We start from the raw sequence: 15,108 nt of genomic DNA, 5'->3' as shown, positions 1-15,108 counted from the left end.
GGCAAGGAGAGATAAGAAAGTCTTCCTCAGTGATCAATACAAAGGAATAGAGGAAAACAATATAATGGGAAAGACTAGAGATCTCTTCAAGAAAATTAGAGATTCCATAAGAACATTTCATGCAAAGATGGGCACAATAAAGGACAGAAACAGTATGGACCTAACAAAAGCAGAAGATATTAAGAAAAGGTGGCAAGAATACACAGGACTGTACAAAAAAGATCTTCATGACCCAGATAATCACGATGGTGTGATCACTCACCTAGAGCCAGACATCCTGGAATGCAAAGTCAAGTAGGACTTAGGAAGCATGACTATGAACAAAGCTAGTGAGATGATGGAATCCAGTTGAGCTATTTCAATCCTAAAAGATGATGCTGTGAAAGTGCTACACTCAATATGTCAGCAAATTTGGAAAACTCAGCAGTGGCCACAGGACTGGAAAAGGTCAGTTTTCATTCCAATCTCAAAGAAAAGGCAAAGCCAAAGAATGACCAAACTACCACACAATTGCACTCATCTCACATGCTAGTAAAGTAATGCTCAAAATTCTCCAAGCCAGGCTTCAACAGTACGTGAACTGTGAACTTCCAGATGTTCATGCTGAATTTAGAAAAGGCAGAGGAACCAGAGATCAAATTGCCAAGGTCCACTGGATCGTCGAAAAAGCGAGTTCCAGAAAGACATCTACTTCTGCTTTATTGACCATGTCAAAGCCTTTGACGATGTGGATTGCAACAAACTCTGGAAAATTCTGAAAGAGATGGGAATACCAGACCACCTGACCTGCCTCTTGAGAAATCTGTATGCAGGTCAAGAAGCAACAGTTAGAACCAGGCATGGAACAACAGACTGGTTCCAAATAGGGAAAGGATTATGTCAAGGTTGTATACTGTCACCCTGCTTATTTAATCTATATGCAGAGTACATCACGAGAAACACTAGGCTCAGTGAAGCACAAGGTGGAATCAAGATTGCCAGAAGAAATATCAATAACCTCAGATATGCAGATGATACCACCTTTATGGCAAAAAGCGAAGAAGAATCTCTTGATGAAAGTGAAAGAGAGTGAAAAAGTTGGCTTAAAGCTCAACATTCAGAAAACTAACATCATGGCATCCAGTCCCATCACTTCATGGCAAATAGATGGGGTAACAGTGGAAACAGTGACAGACTTTATTTTGGGGGGCTCCAAAATCACTGCAGATGGTGACTGCAGCCATGAAATTAAAAAACACTTGCTCTTTGGAAGAAAAGTTATGACCAACCTAGACAGCATATTAAAAAGCACAGACATTACTTTGCCAACAAAAGTCCATCTAGTCAAAGCTACGGTTTTTCCAGTAGTCATGTATGCATGTGAGAGCTGGACTATAAAGAAAGCTGAGAGCTGAAGAATTGATGCTTTTGAACTGTGGTGTTGGAGAAGACTCTTCAGAGTCCCTTGGACTGCAAGGAGATCAAACCAATCCATCCTAAAGGAAATCGGTCCTGAATATTCATTGGATGGACTAATACTGAAGCTGAAATTCCAACACTTTGGCCACCCAATGTGAAGATCTGACTCACTGGAAAAGACCCTGATGCTGGGAAAGACTGAAGGCAGGAGAATGGAACAACAGAGGATGAGATGGTTGGATGGCATCACTGACTCAATGGACATGAGTTTGAGTAAATTCTGGGAGTTGGTGATGGACAGGGAGGCCTGGCGTGCTGCAGTCCACAGGGTCACAAAGAGTCAGAGACAACTGCAAGACTGAACTGAACTGAACCTGATCTAATACTTCTTCCTGATGAAAAATCATGGACCATGAATGACATAACACGACTTGATTTTCTGGAGCCCCATGCGAGCTGGTCTGAGATTAGAGCATGCTGTTGATTGCACTGTGGCCTCCTGGCAAGTCCTTCTGTAGAGTCCTCCCTCACTGACTCAGGATTTGGCAATCTTCTCTTGGACCCGAAACTACTATTAAGAGAAAATGCCTGGACTTGCCTGACTGGACTAGCTCACAACCCATCCTCACTACGCCCCACTCAGCCAATCTGCTAGCTGATTGTAAGTGCCCAAGTCCAGCCAAGATTAGCAGAACCACTCAACTAACTTGCAGATCCATACAAATATTAAAAGATGGTCGGTTGTTTAAACCACTTACATTTTGGGGTGTTTGCAGCAATAATTGCTGACAGGGTAGTCAGGCTACTGCAACTTAGACTGTCCTCTCTGCCTAAATGGGTTCAGTTCAGTCGCTCAATCGTGTCGGACTCTTTGCAACCCCTTGGACTGCAGCACACCAGGCTTCTCTGTCTGTCACCAACTCCCGGAGCTTGCTCAAACCACAGTGGGTTAGAGTCAACCATACTAGAGTGAAAAACATAAGTTAAGATGGATGAGAACTTAAAGTTATATTATAGCTTCTAAACAAATTTACAACAACAAAGAGTCTTTGAACTGGATCCAAGCTCTATAATCTGTAAATTAAGCCTATACATTTAACTTAAATTCATATTCTTCAACATGTGTGAGGTGCTACTCTTTTATAAAAAATTTTTTGAAAACCTTGCTATTCAAAGTGTGGCCCATGTATCAGTAATATCACAAACCCCATCCAAACATGCTGAATCAGAATCTGCATTTTTTAAAAATCTCCAAGTGATTACTTTTCACTGTTAATTATACTACTATTATTTTCATTTACTATTTCATTTCAGGCTCTATTTAGTTCTTATACTTAGCCATAACTTGGAAACTACAGCAGTGGGATTCCCTACTGTTTTCAGTGGTTAGGCAGGCAGTCTTTTTTTCTTATTCTTTAAAGAGCCTGTCTTAAAAAGACTGTAGGTTTCAATTGGGTGTGTCCACTTACATATGGTTTTTAGATAAGTGTATGCAGGTCCTCCATATCTGTGGATTTGAAACCCATGAATATGGACTGCTGACTGTACTAGCCATTTTATATGAGGGGCTTGACCTGTGGATTTAGTATCCGTGGGGGCTCCTGAAACCAATGCCAAAGATACTGAAGGAGTGTACTTCACACAGCACTGTTCCTCCCCACAGGGCCAGGCATGAGTAATGCCACACAGCCTTTGAGAGCTCTGACTCACAACTGCTGTGAAGTGTTCACCCTCTTACATGCCATCAGAATCGATGCCCCTTCTCCATCTCTGCTGGATATTGATAAGTATGCATCATAGCCCCAATAACATGTTCCCCACATTTACATGTTCTTCTTTTATCAGACAGTGCATATCTTGAGGGCAAGTACTAGATCCCTTATTCAACTTTTTAGACTCTCCAAGGCCAAATACAGTGCCTGATACAGGGTAGGTAGATGTCGGATTGTGCTCTCTTTAATAAATGAATGAAAGGAAAACAAAAACAAAAAAACTTGGTCACTAAGTAAGTGACTCATGAAGTTTCAAATACATGCAAAAATATCTTACCTATTTCTGAAGTTTTAAATTTAGTATATATTTTCACAGTTAAGTCAATATTTTTCTCTTATAGTCTATTTCTCCTACTAGACTGATTCCAAAGATTTCAGACTATGATAGAAAAAAATTAATACAAAATAGTTTACATACTTTCATTTTCAATGCATATGCTTCTACCTATTAATATTTTGTCTTAATCATCTTTGACTCTCCAATGATTCCTACGGTTTTTGGTATATAGCATGTACTCAAATATTTGTTGAATGAGTAAGTTATTTTCAAACTACCAGGAGTCTGTGAGCATATCACAATTAATGAAAAAAGCTCCAATGCAAAACATTTTAATAGGTGGTCAAATATACAGTTATTAGAATTACCTAAATATCACTTATATAAAAATTGGTATATATCACATTAGATGACTCTATAAAAACACAAATCACACATTGACAACAACCCCTGCAGTCCAAGAATACCCCCCTCATCAATAGTACAAATTACACATTTTTTTAAAAAAGACATTGTTTAGACATTTAAACCAAAGTAACTTTGACTAGACTAAATACATTCATTCATCAAGTACAATAAATTTAGCATAGTCACTAACAACACAATTTTAGGTGCAATTTCACATGCTTTCATAAATCTTCCAGTTCAGTTCCCACAGTAAAGTGTCTTTGTGCACACCATTTTCATTTATATATAGGTGCATCATACATCATACTTAAGACTATTTTACTTCATAATTAAATGTGTTAATGTATATTGTAAGTGAATACCAGGCCAAAATTTAACCCCAGTGATGACCAATTTCAACAATTAAAAAAAAAATTCTTTACAATATATTCTAATTTGTTTAATTGCATGGGTACTATTTTCTCTTACTAAATACTATCAAAATAAGTAATAAGAATTTAAATATTAAATCCAAAAAGATGGAGATTCCAACCTTCTTAAAATATTAATAAGCATTTTAGTAACATGATCATTTAAGTCAAAAAGTAATTTCATATTCATTGCCAAATTAAAATACCTATGATTTGAAGACAGAGACCTAAAATACTTGCAGTAAATTGAAAAGTACAATTTTTAAAATGTGCAGTAATTTGCTTGTGAATTTGTAATGGAATGTTTTTCACAGTAATACTATGTTAAAACACTAAATGATCAGCCTAAGTACACGTACCTTTACCAGCAGGAAAAATTAAGGCCTTTTAATGCTATCAGTAATTACAGCTGAACTCAAATGTCAAATAGAGGTTACAATGCTGCAAACTATTATTTTTAACCTCTAACATATTGTTAGTTGCTTCATCTCAACTCAATTACTTATCTTTCCATGAAGCTGAATGTTAACTATTACCTTTAAATAAGCATTTCTCCATATCTCTATTTTTATTTAGCCCTGAACCCAATCAATCTAGAGAGAATGCTGGAAATATTAGGGCTTTGTCTGACTGGATCACAACTATATATTCAGGGGTTAAAAGTTTGTCCCATTTATATTTCTGAATGAACTAAGATGCCTGGCCTCCATAGACAACATTACTTATTTTCCCAAAGCATTGGCAGATAATTGCTACTTCTTCACTTGACCAAATGGACTTTTTTCTAAATTTAAGTCTAGGCTATGAAGACATTACAGGATGTAAGGAAGGATAACCAAGGCTACAAATATATCAAATCAAGGTTAAAGGCACTGGATAAGGAAGATTATTACAAAGCATTGTAAACAATTTTTAAAGCAAATCAAGTTTTACAGTATCAAATGCCAAACTACTAAGAGCAAATGGTACTAAAATGATGACAATGTTTTAAAATAGTGGACAAAATTTCTGTAATTTCACAAATAAAGTTTTCGTTGTTCTACCATTTTTTTTCATCCTACAAGCTCGTTAATATTCCAAATCCTAGAAACAAAAGAGTTTTCAGTTGCATGAAATAAGAAAACTGCAACTGAAATATCTCTGAAAATTAATTTTATCTTAAGTTACATTATAAATTTGATATATATACATATATATGGTACAGAGATATGAAGATCATCTTGGAAATCATAAAACAGTAAATTATACTCAATCAAAATCACAAAAAAAGATCTTATTCAGTTGAACACAATCTAAAGCCCCACAACAGCAAACTGTAGTGTCAAGAGGCACAGTAAGTACAATTTCCAGACACATTAAACAAATAATGAATACGGAGTTGAAAATACCACATGCTCCAGTTTAGTCATTTAATACACACATTTTCACAACTGATTCTTGAAAAACTATTTAGATAAAATATTTAGCATTTATCATCAATTTTAAATTTATCTGAATCTATGCAACTTTCATCCATATTAAAATACTGATTACTGTAAATACTTTATTATAAAACTATTATACAATTTAAATTTTTATTAGAGAAATGTATTATTCACTATCCATAATTAAAGTCTTTTTCATGAGTGCATTTCATAAGAAATACACAAAAATCATTATTTATGATTCCTAGGGAGAAAAAACTATGGTAATCCTATTAACCCAAACTATATCCTTATTATTATTTCTTAAACATTTAAATGTTTAAATATGCTTGGTGACTAGTGATAATTCCTCCCCACAGTGGTAAATTTCAGCATAATGTTAAATGACTGGACTAGACAACAAAAGAGTCACATGTAGATAAACACAAACCAATACTTGTTCTCTTACATGTAAGCTTACTTATAAAGTAACACCAAATAGGCAGTGAATAACAGTGATTAAAAAAAAATGTAAACAGAATAAAATGTGAATCCCTTCCCTGAAGAACAAAAGATAAAAGTATTTCTCATTTTATGAAAACAAAACATTATCTATCAAAAAGGTAAGACGCTGATTTTACAAATCTATTATTTCTAAATATGGATAAAGAAAATCTGGAACAATAGATTCACATTTTATTGAGCTAAAATGCACAAAAAATATGATAATACTTAAATTTATTAATTCATTGTAATAGGTTGATACTATCCCATACTAAAAAGTATCTTGTTAAAATTCAAAATAGTGTTTAATTATCTGAGCTTAAGATTTACTGAATCACTATCCAAGTAACAACAACAACAAAAGTCCACATTGTAGGATGAAAAAAGCAAAACTGAAAAATTTCTATTCACTATGACTTTAATTTCATCCCCACAAAAAAAGCTACAGCAATACCCATTTAGGCAATAGGCAAAAATATGAAGTCCTTATGGAAAATACCTACACTGACCCTAAACAAAAGATGTAAGATAATCAAATTTTGCTATAGTAAGTGCATGTGAATTTTAAAGGTGTACAAGCTTAATAAATTTACTAAGCATAGAATTAATTTCATACTTCTCTTTGTGCTCAGATGATTGCAAAACTACATTGAGAGAGAGGGTTGGGAAGGTGAGATAAAACTGTGATACTTTCCTTCACACTAAAAAAGGGTATTTTAATTCTGAGGGGGAAAGAAAGGGAAGAGTCTAACAGTTTACAACTCTAAAACAACTTCCAAGAATATGACAAGACTGTTAACTACTTAAGACATTTTGTTAGTGAATCAAAGTTCAATGAAAACAAACATTTTTGCAAATTTAATTTCAAAATTTTAAATGTTTCTGATAATAACTTTTTTTAAAGGTGGTGAATGTGAAATAGAGGTAATACTTACAGATCTACTTTTTTCAAGAAAATTAGCACTGCCCCCTTCATGAAATTAAATTATAATCTCTTTCTTGAATATGATATAAAACTGTTTTGAGTAAGAATGAAACAGAAGCATGAATTTAGATATACACCAATTAGTAAATTAGTAAATTAGTATGACATACTAATTTACACATGGTATTTTTGACAACTGAATGTTGTCCTTCACTGCTTATTAGAATTCTGAGAAACACTTTTTAGTAACATACAGTCATACCACTGCTTAACTAAATGGGGACATATAAATACATGAATTATAAAAGAAAAACCTCAAAATGAGTTATTTAAAGGGGAAATAAAAAGAGCTTCAGTCATCCATCTTTTTGAAGCTACAGAGTAAAAGGCAAGATATATTCCAATTTTCCCATAAATTAAACATTTTAAAAGAAAAATATTTTGTTCCTTGCAAATATCTTCTCTTTTCCCTAACCTTGGCAAGACTAATAAGTGCCCTTAATTTCAAGACTTTTGTTGTTGTTGTTTTTATCCATTTCAATGATCTTTTTCATGAAGTATGTATATAAGTGAAAATGAAAGGAAAAAATCTGCTTTTGGAATGCAATAATTCTAAATCATTTTACTAAGAAGCACCTTTTGATATGCTGGTTTGAACTTTTAATACAAAACCTAAAGAGTAATTTTTTTCTGTAGAATTTTCTCCAGTTTTAATAACTTCATACATAGCAATACTAAGGATATCAGCCTATGCTTTCTACATTTTTTAAAGTGTTCTAATAATGTAATGAGTTATAGATATGGCTCACTATGGCCGGGTGGACAGAGGTTTCATGATAAATGGCTACAGAAAACAAACTAAACTCATTATGATTGAATAATGGTTTGCATTTTGCTTGAGCCAACAGACATTTAAGCCACGTACCACCACATTCCCTGCATAACATTCCTAAGTTTCTTTACTCTTTATAGTTTTCTAATGAACAAATAATTAGTTTTCCTGAGTAAGATTATAAAAAAGTTAACTCTTCTACCAAAAGTATAAAGACAAAACGTAGACTCACAATACAAATTGTTTACACAGCATTACAAGTGCAGAGTTGTTAACCGCTGCTCTTCATTAGGACTGCCCCACCCTTTAAAAGACTGCAGCAAACGACTCAGTTGTCTAATATGCTCTGCAGGACAGTAATTAAATGCTTCAGCCCATAAACATACCCCTCATCTACTGTGTTGCTAGGGAACACATGAGCAAAGTCTATCATTCGCACTTCTACTGCAGTCTCTTGACAACCAGTGGGAAGATGGTAGAAAACTTTTTCCAGTTGGGAAAGTACATTTCCGTTTAAACGCTCCTGTGACATGCTTTTCCACCCATTGTCTTGCTCTATATTTTCAACTTTCAATGAAGTCTGACTGTGGTGCTTTTTTGAATACATTTTTCTGTGACAAGCATACATTTTGGACAAGCTTTTACCCACTGAAGCTTCTATTTTTCCATTCGCTGTAGAATTTAACACATGAAAGTTATTATTGTACTCCAGTACATCTGTGTCTGAGAGCTGTCCTTTGGACAAAAACTTTTCTGCCAAAGTCCTGTCATTCAATTTTGTAGTAGTTGGCTGAGATGAACCTTCATAAACAAATAGTAATGAACTTGCATAAAAGTTAAGCTGCTTCTGGCTTTCAAACCACTGGAGAATCTTCTCAATCTTCTGAATACTGGCAGCAATAGCATCTCTTCTTAAGCAGAATCCATTATGAAAAAAACGGGAAACTCCTATAAAGAGGAAAATACTAGGATTACAATGAAATTATGAAATAACCATCATTTGGGAAGTAATTTCATCTTAGATACAAATCTTAAACTTTCTCCCATCAGCCCCTGCAATGAAGTGAACAGATAAGGATTCCAGTTAAACATAGAATCTTGGAGCTCAACTTAATTTCTGCTGAAGATGTTCTTATTAGAAAACATACAGATGACACTTATGTAAAGCAAAATACCTTATTTAGACAAAAAATTTACTACAGGTAGACTACTAGTTTAGTGCCCTCTATATATATTCTCTTAAGGAATAGGATTCCAAGATTTGTTTCATTTGCTATTATGAGGAATTTTATAGTAAGACTGTACATTTATTAGAATCATGAACTAATCTAGAACCTAGAGTCAAAGTATAACCATTTCCAATTATGTCAACAGCCCATTACCAAAATACCAAATCATAACTGTACTTAATTTTTTATGCTCTCAAAAATAATAATTAAACCAACCTTTTCACAAAAGGTGAGCTCAGTTTGGAGACTATCAGTAGTCCAATATGCTATCCAATATTGAGACTTCATGTTTTAACCTATCATATTAGGCCTCTTTTAAAATTATTTATGCATATTTTATCATATTTGGGAATTCATGGAATTTGATTTTTGCTGTTCCCCTACTTGGGGATAGAAACTGCTAAAAAATATATTCATATTGGCCTCAGAAATATTTTAATATAGAGCCAATCTGAATGTTATCTTGCTATTGGTTAAGTATACCAAGGCAAATATCAATTGATAAGAGCACATCATAGATGAGTATTTTGTAAGCATAAACATTTTTTCAACTATTTACATTACTCAACTTCTTCCTCATCCTGGATACAGTTAATAATAAACTTTAAAGAACATTATATCTGGAAGTCTGTTATCATTGCTTTTATAATATCTTGGCCATACCTGTTTTAGAAGTGTATATATTAAGACAGTATTGAGAATTGAATCACTACACCAAAGAAGAACTAAAACTGAAATCACTTTAGAATTATTCTGATTAATTCTATAGTAATAAAAGGCACTGAAGTATGGTTTTTCAATCCTTACCATCCTTTAGAGTTTCTTTTGTTAAGCTTCTTCCATAGTGCTGGTTTTTTGTCTCATAGCTATCAGAATGAACATGATAAACCTGTCAGAAAAAATACTGAATATTAAAAATGAATACTCCTTAACCCTGGGGGTTTTATCCCAGCAATGAAAGGATGGCTAAAGATGGGAAGATCTACTCATATAATTCATTCTAATGGATTTAAGATGAAAAAAGAGTCATAGTGTCATATCAATGATGCTAAAAAGGCAGTTAGCATATTTATATCCACTACTGATGAAAACTCTCTAAAAAGATAGATAAGTATTTCCAATATGAAAAAAATTATCCATTTCAATCCATCAAAAGTTAGTCTCAAGTTTAAAAAAGAAATAAGGAAGCATCTGTCTTAAAAACAGAAGAAACTTCCACAAAAACTACTCTACCACTAACGCATATATATGGAATTTAGAAAGATGATAACGATAACCCTATATGCAAAACAGAAAAAGGGACACAGATGTATAGAACAGACTTTTGGACTCTATGGGAGAAGGCGAGGGTGGGATGATCTGAGAGAATAGCATTGAAATAAGTATACTATCAAGTGTGAAACAGATCGCCAGACCAGGTTGGATGCAGAGACAAGTGCTCGGGGCTGGTACACTGGGATGACCCAGAGGGGTGGAATGGGAGGGAGGTGGGAGAGGGGTTCAGGATGGGGAACACATGTAAATCCATGGCTGATTCATGTCAATGTATGGCAAAAATCACCACAATATTGTAAAGTAATTAGCCTCCAACTAATAAAAATAAATGGGGAAAAAAAGAATTAAAAAAAAAACTACTCTACCACAATACCTTTTATCACTATTATTACCTAATATTGTTCCAGAGCTTCTAGCAAATCCAAACAGATTACAAAGAAATAAGATGAATAATTTGAAAAGGAGGAAAAAAATATTACCCTTTGTACATAATGGTTATATAATTGGAAAAATCAATTTAAAAAGTAACACAAACAATAAAAACCTGGAATAGTGACAGTACAAATTAGTAAATAGAAAATAAGCTTTCATATATACAAACAACTGGCTAGAAAATGTAAGACTCCATTTATAAATCAAGTTAAGAAATAAAACAAAGGAATAATACAGAAGGCATGAACCTTATGTGCAAAGTACTTATAAGATAAAATGTAAAAGAGATTATATGGAGAAGTGACAGTGTTAATCGCTCAGTTATGTCCCACTCTTTGAGACCCCCGTGGACTGTGGTGTGCCATGCTCCTTTGTCCATGGGATTTCCCAGGCAAGAATACTGGAGTGGGTTGGACAGGGAGGCCTGGTGTGCTGCAGTCCATGGGGTCTGAAAGAGTCAGACACGACTAAGCAACTGAATAACTAAACACAGTAGAATGATTACTAAGATCAAAAAAATAAACACATGTACCACTTCATATAGTTAACCCATTTTTAGTGTGTAGGTACGTAAGATCTACTCTCAGCCAATTTCAAGAATATTGTATTATTAACTGGTGACACTACTGGTAAAGAACCCACCTACTAATGCAGGAGACATAAGAGACGCAGCTACAATCCCTGGGTCAGAAAGAGCCCCTGGAGGAGGAGATGGCAACCCACTCCAATATTTTTGCCTGGAGAATCCCATGGACAGAGAAGCCTGGCATGTTACAGTCCACGGGGTCGCAAAGAGTCGGACAAAACTGAAGCGACTTAGCACACTTGTAGACACTATGCTATACATTAGCTTATAAGAACTTATCTTATAACTGACAGTTTTATCTTCTGATCTCCCCATTTCTCGCTTCCAAAAGTCCCTGGAAAGCCCCATTCCATTTTCTGTTTTTATGAAATCAGCTTTGTCTTTTGAGTTTCTGTTTTTGATTACATATGTAAGTGCCACCACACAGTGTTTGTCTTTCTTTGGTTTACTGCATTTTTATTGCATGGTTTCATCCATGTTGCGGCAAATGGCAGGATTTCCTTATTTATAATGGCTGAATAATATTCCACTGCATAAAGAACCACACTTTCTATGTCCATAAATCTTTAGACGAACACTTAGGTTGCTCCCAGATAGGTTGTCTCCACATCTTGGCTATTGTGTATAATGCTGCAATGAACACAGGAGTAGAGATATCTCTTCAGGATAATAATTCTATTAAAGCATATTATAGAATCAAAAACATATGAGAAGCCTGTATGTGACCATGGTATTTTAAACCAGTAGAAAAAGATGGATGAATATTAAATGGTGTCAGTATCACTAAGTGGCGATCTGGAAAAAAATAAGTTGCATTTATAACTTATACTAAAATATTAATAATAATCCAAATACATCAAAGACCAAAATGAACAAAATAAAATGTCTCCCCACCTCAAGATGGAAGAATCCTTGAATAACTGGTAACTAGGGAAGGTATTTCCAACTAAAACTCAATCTACCACATATAATATGCTTTTTAAAATGTTGATAGTGTTTTTGCCATTCAGAAATCAAAAGACCAACAGAAAAAAAAAAAAAGGTATTTGAAATTTAACTGATGAACAAAGAGCATGTTTACTCATGGGAAAATGAACAATGGATCTGAAGAATTCACTGAAATCAAGTCTCAAACATATCAGGAACACAGACTACCTCAAAACTGTGGCAACCAAAAGTATCTCCAGACACTGCCGAATGACTCCCTGGGAAATTAAACTGCCCCAGGTTCAAAATCATCTACTTTTGCTTTACTGACTATGCCAAAGCTTTTGACTGTGTGAATCACAACAAACTGTGGAAAATTCTTAAAGAGATGGGAATACCAGACCACCTGACCTGCCTCCTGAGAAAACTGTATGCAGATCAAGAAGCAATAGTTAGAATGCTGCAATAGTCACATGCTGCAGTCCACGGGATCGCAAAGAGTTGAACATGACTGAGCAACTGAACTGAACTGGTTCAAAATCACTGCTCTGTATCAAGCAGATTGCCAATATCTACCACAATTATAAATGCATACAAGCTCAACTCCCCTCTAGGTACTTAATCCATAAATACCCTAGCACACCAGTGAAATGAGGAAGGCCTCCAGTCACTCATTTCTAACATTATTTGTGATAGCAAGAGACTGGAAACAAGTCAAAAGATCCATTAAAGACAGCTGGTAATGCCACTATGGAAAAATCTCCATGCTACATTAAACAGAAAAAAAGCAAGATACAGAACAGCGTTCAAAGCAGATGGTTTTGCATTACAGGAACAAATATCTCTGGAAGGGTACATTGGTGAGGGGAAAAAAATCACTATAAATATAATATCCTGTGTGGGGAGGGTGACTTCTCGCAGTATATGTTTATACTTTTTGGCATCTGAACCATACAGTGATGTATTTCATCAATTTTTAATTAAATATCTTTAAGAAGCATTAAGAATACATTGCTTTAGAACTGGTATTTTACAACTTTCAGTATGATATGGCTAATTACTCTCTATCTCAAATGCTTCACTTTATTCAAAAAATCCAAATAGAACTGCGTTCTTTTTAATACACACACTTAGCAGCCTATTTAAAGAAAGACAATTTATCTTGAACAAAGTGTTACTATGAATAGAAGAAAAACACTTTATATGTATACCAAAATTACATTTGACTACAGGAAAAATTATTTTTATAAGGACAGTTAATCATATTCGTAAAGTGTTTTTTAAAAAGTACTCATGTTCTCTATGCCCAGAAATACGTGTAAAAGAGGATTTTCAAAGTGACAGAGGTATTAGCTAATACTATATGGCCATAAGATAGTAATATATAAATTTATCAAATCAACATGCTGTACAGCTCAAACATACAATGTCACGTGTCACTTATCTTGCAATAAAAAGATGAAACTGAGGAAATTAATAATGTGATAAAATTAAATACAAAAAATAAATGAGAAGAATTTTCAAATACCCAGTCATGTAAACTACCAACTAGGAAATGTTTGTAGAATCCCCAAAAAAGGATTCTCAAAACTTCACCATTCTACTATCCAGGGAGGTATTTTCTGAGGTAAATTAAATTTCACATATGAAAAATCTAGATTTCACCTACAGATTAAAGCTAACTAGTTTCATAGGTCTCATTTATTTATATTCTATTTACTTAATTGTATTTATTCATTTATTTTTTATTGAACTATAGTGGATTTACAAAGTTGTATTCATTTCAGGCATGTCTGTTTATTCCTACTTTACTAATTAAGGCTAGAATGTAAAGAGATCTGAGAACTTCTCCAATCTCAACCCACTACCCAGTCTTGGTCAGTTACAAAGACATTTGTAAATCAAAAGTTAACAGTACCACCTTGAAAATATCTAACAGGTAACAAAAAAGATGCTTAATTTTTTTTTTTAAAGGAAAGGTAACCTGAAAGACATGAGGAGGGGGAGAAAATGACAAGTATAAATCAACTAAAATCTTGAATTATATGCTTTAAAGAAATTTCAGGTGAATTTCTACAAACTGTATTTCAATTACTTGCGGTTAATATTTTAAATGTTAGTTTCTCAGTCATGTCTGACTATGTGCAACCCCAAGCACTGTAGCCCAACAGGTTCCTCTGTACACAGAATTCTCCAGGTAAGAATACTGGAGTTGTTAGCCATTCTCTTCTTCAGGGATATTCCCCACCCAGAAACTGAACCCACATCTCCTGCATTACAGGCAGATTCTTTACTGCCTGAGCCAACAGGGAAGGCCAATAAATATAATAATCCCCACAGTTATACAGCACATGTTTAAAAAGTCAATACAAAACTGGAAAATTAAACAACCATTCATTCACATAATAGTTGACCACTAAGAACGCTACTTGAAAAAGGTAGAAAGTCTCAAAGCAAGCTGCTGATATATTTACTTCTCTCAAGTCTGATACTTTAAGCTAAAATACACTCCACCTGCCTATATATAATATGCTCCTTACATAAACTTACAGTCACCTTTCATGAACTAATTCAAAAAATGCTCTGCTTCTTGGTTTTCTACCTATTTTCCCTGTTGCCAGCTCAAAATACTATCTTTTCCAAAGTCACTCTATACTCCGCCTCTCTCGACTGCTTTGCTCTTATAGCTCCTATTTTGTTTCTCTTTTGTTACAAATTATCTTAATAAAT

The 15,108-nt window shown here is 34.2% G+C and overlaps 1 protein-coding gene across 3 annotated transcripts in view; it reads right to left on the bottom strand.

Moving 5' to 3' along the window:
• Positions 1-3,749: 3,749 nt before the first annotated feature.
• The window catches only part of IPMK (inositol polyphosphate multikinase), a 54,876-nt gene continuing 43,517 nt past the window's right edge, over positions 3,750-15,108 (bottom strand). For all 3 annotated transcript variants that reach the window (XM_070470559.1, XM_070470558.1, XM_020903748.2), the window contains exons 5-6: positions 9,966-10,047; positions 3,750-8,877 (exon numbers count right to left, since the gene is read on the bottom strand). In XM_070470559.1, coding sequence (XP_070326660.1) covers positions 8,258-8,877; positions 9,966-10,047 — 702 coding nt within the window. In that variant the 3' untranslated portion in view covers positions 3,750-8,257. The remainder of the gene's footprint in view (positions 8,878-9,965; positions 10,048-15,108) is intronic.

Source organism: Odocoileus virginianus, chromosome 7, assembly GCF_023699985.2.
Source record: "Odocoileus virginianus isolate 20LAN1187 ecotype Illinois chromosome 7, Ovbor_1.2, whole genome shotgun sequence".
Lineage (NCBI taxonomy): Eukaryota > Metazoa > Chordata > Mammalia > Artiodactyla > Cervidae > Odocoileus > Odocoileus virginianus.
The sequence above is the reverse complement of the archived record's forward strand: the minus strand, read 5'-3'. Positions and strand labels throughout refer to the sequence as shown.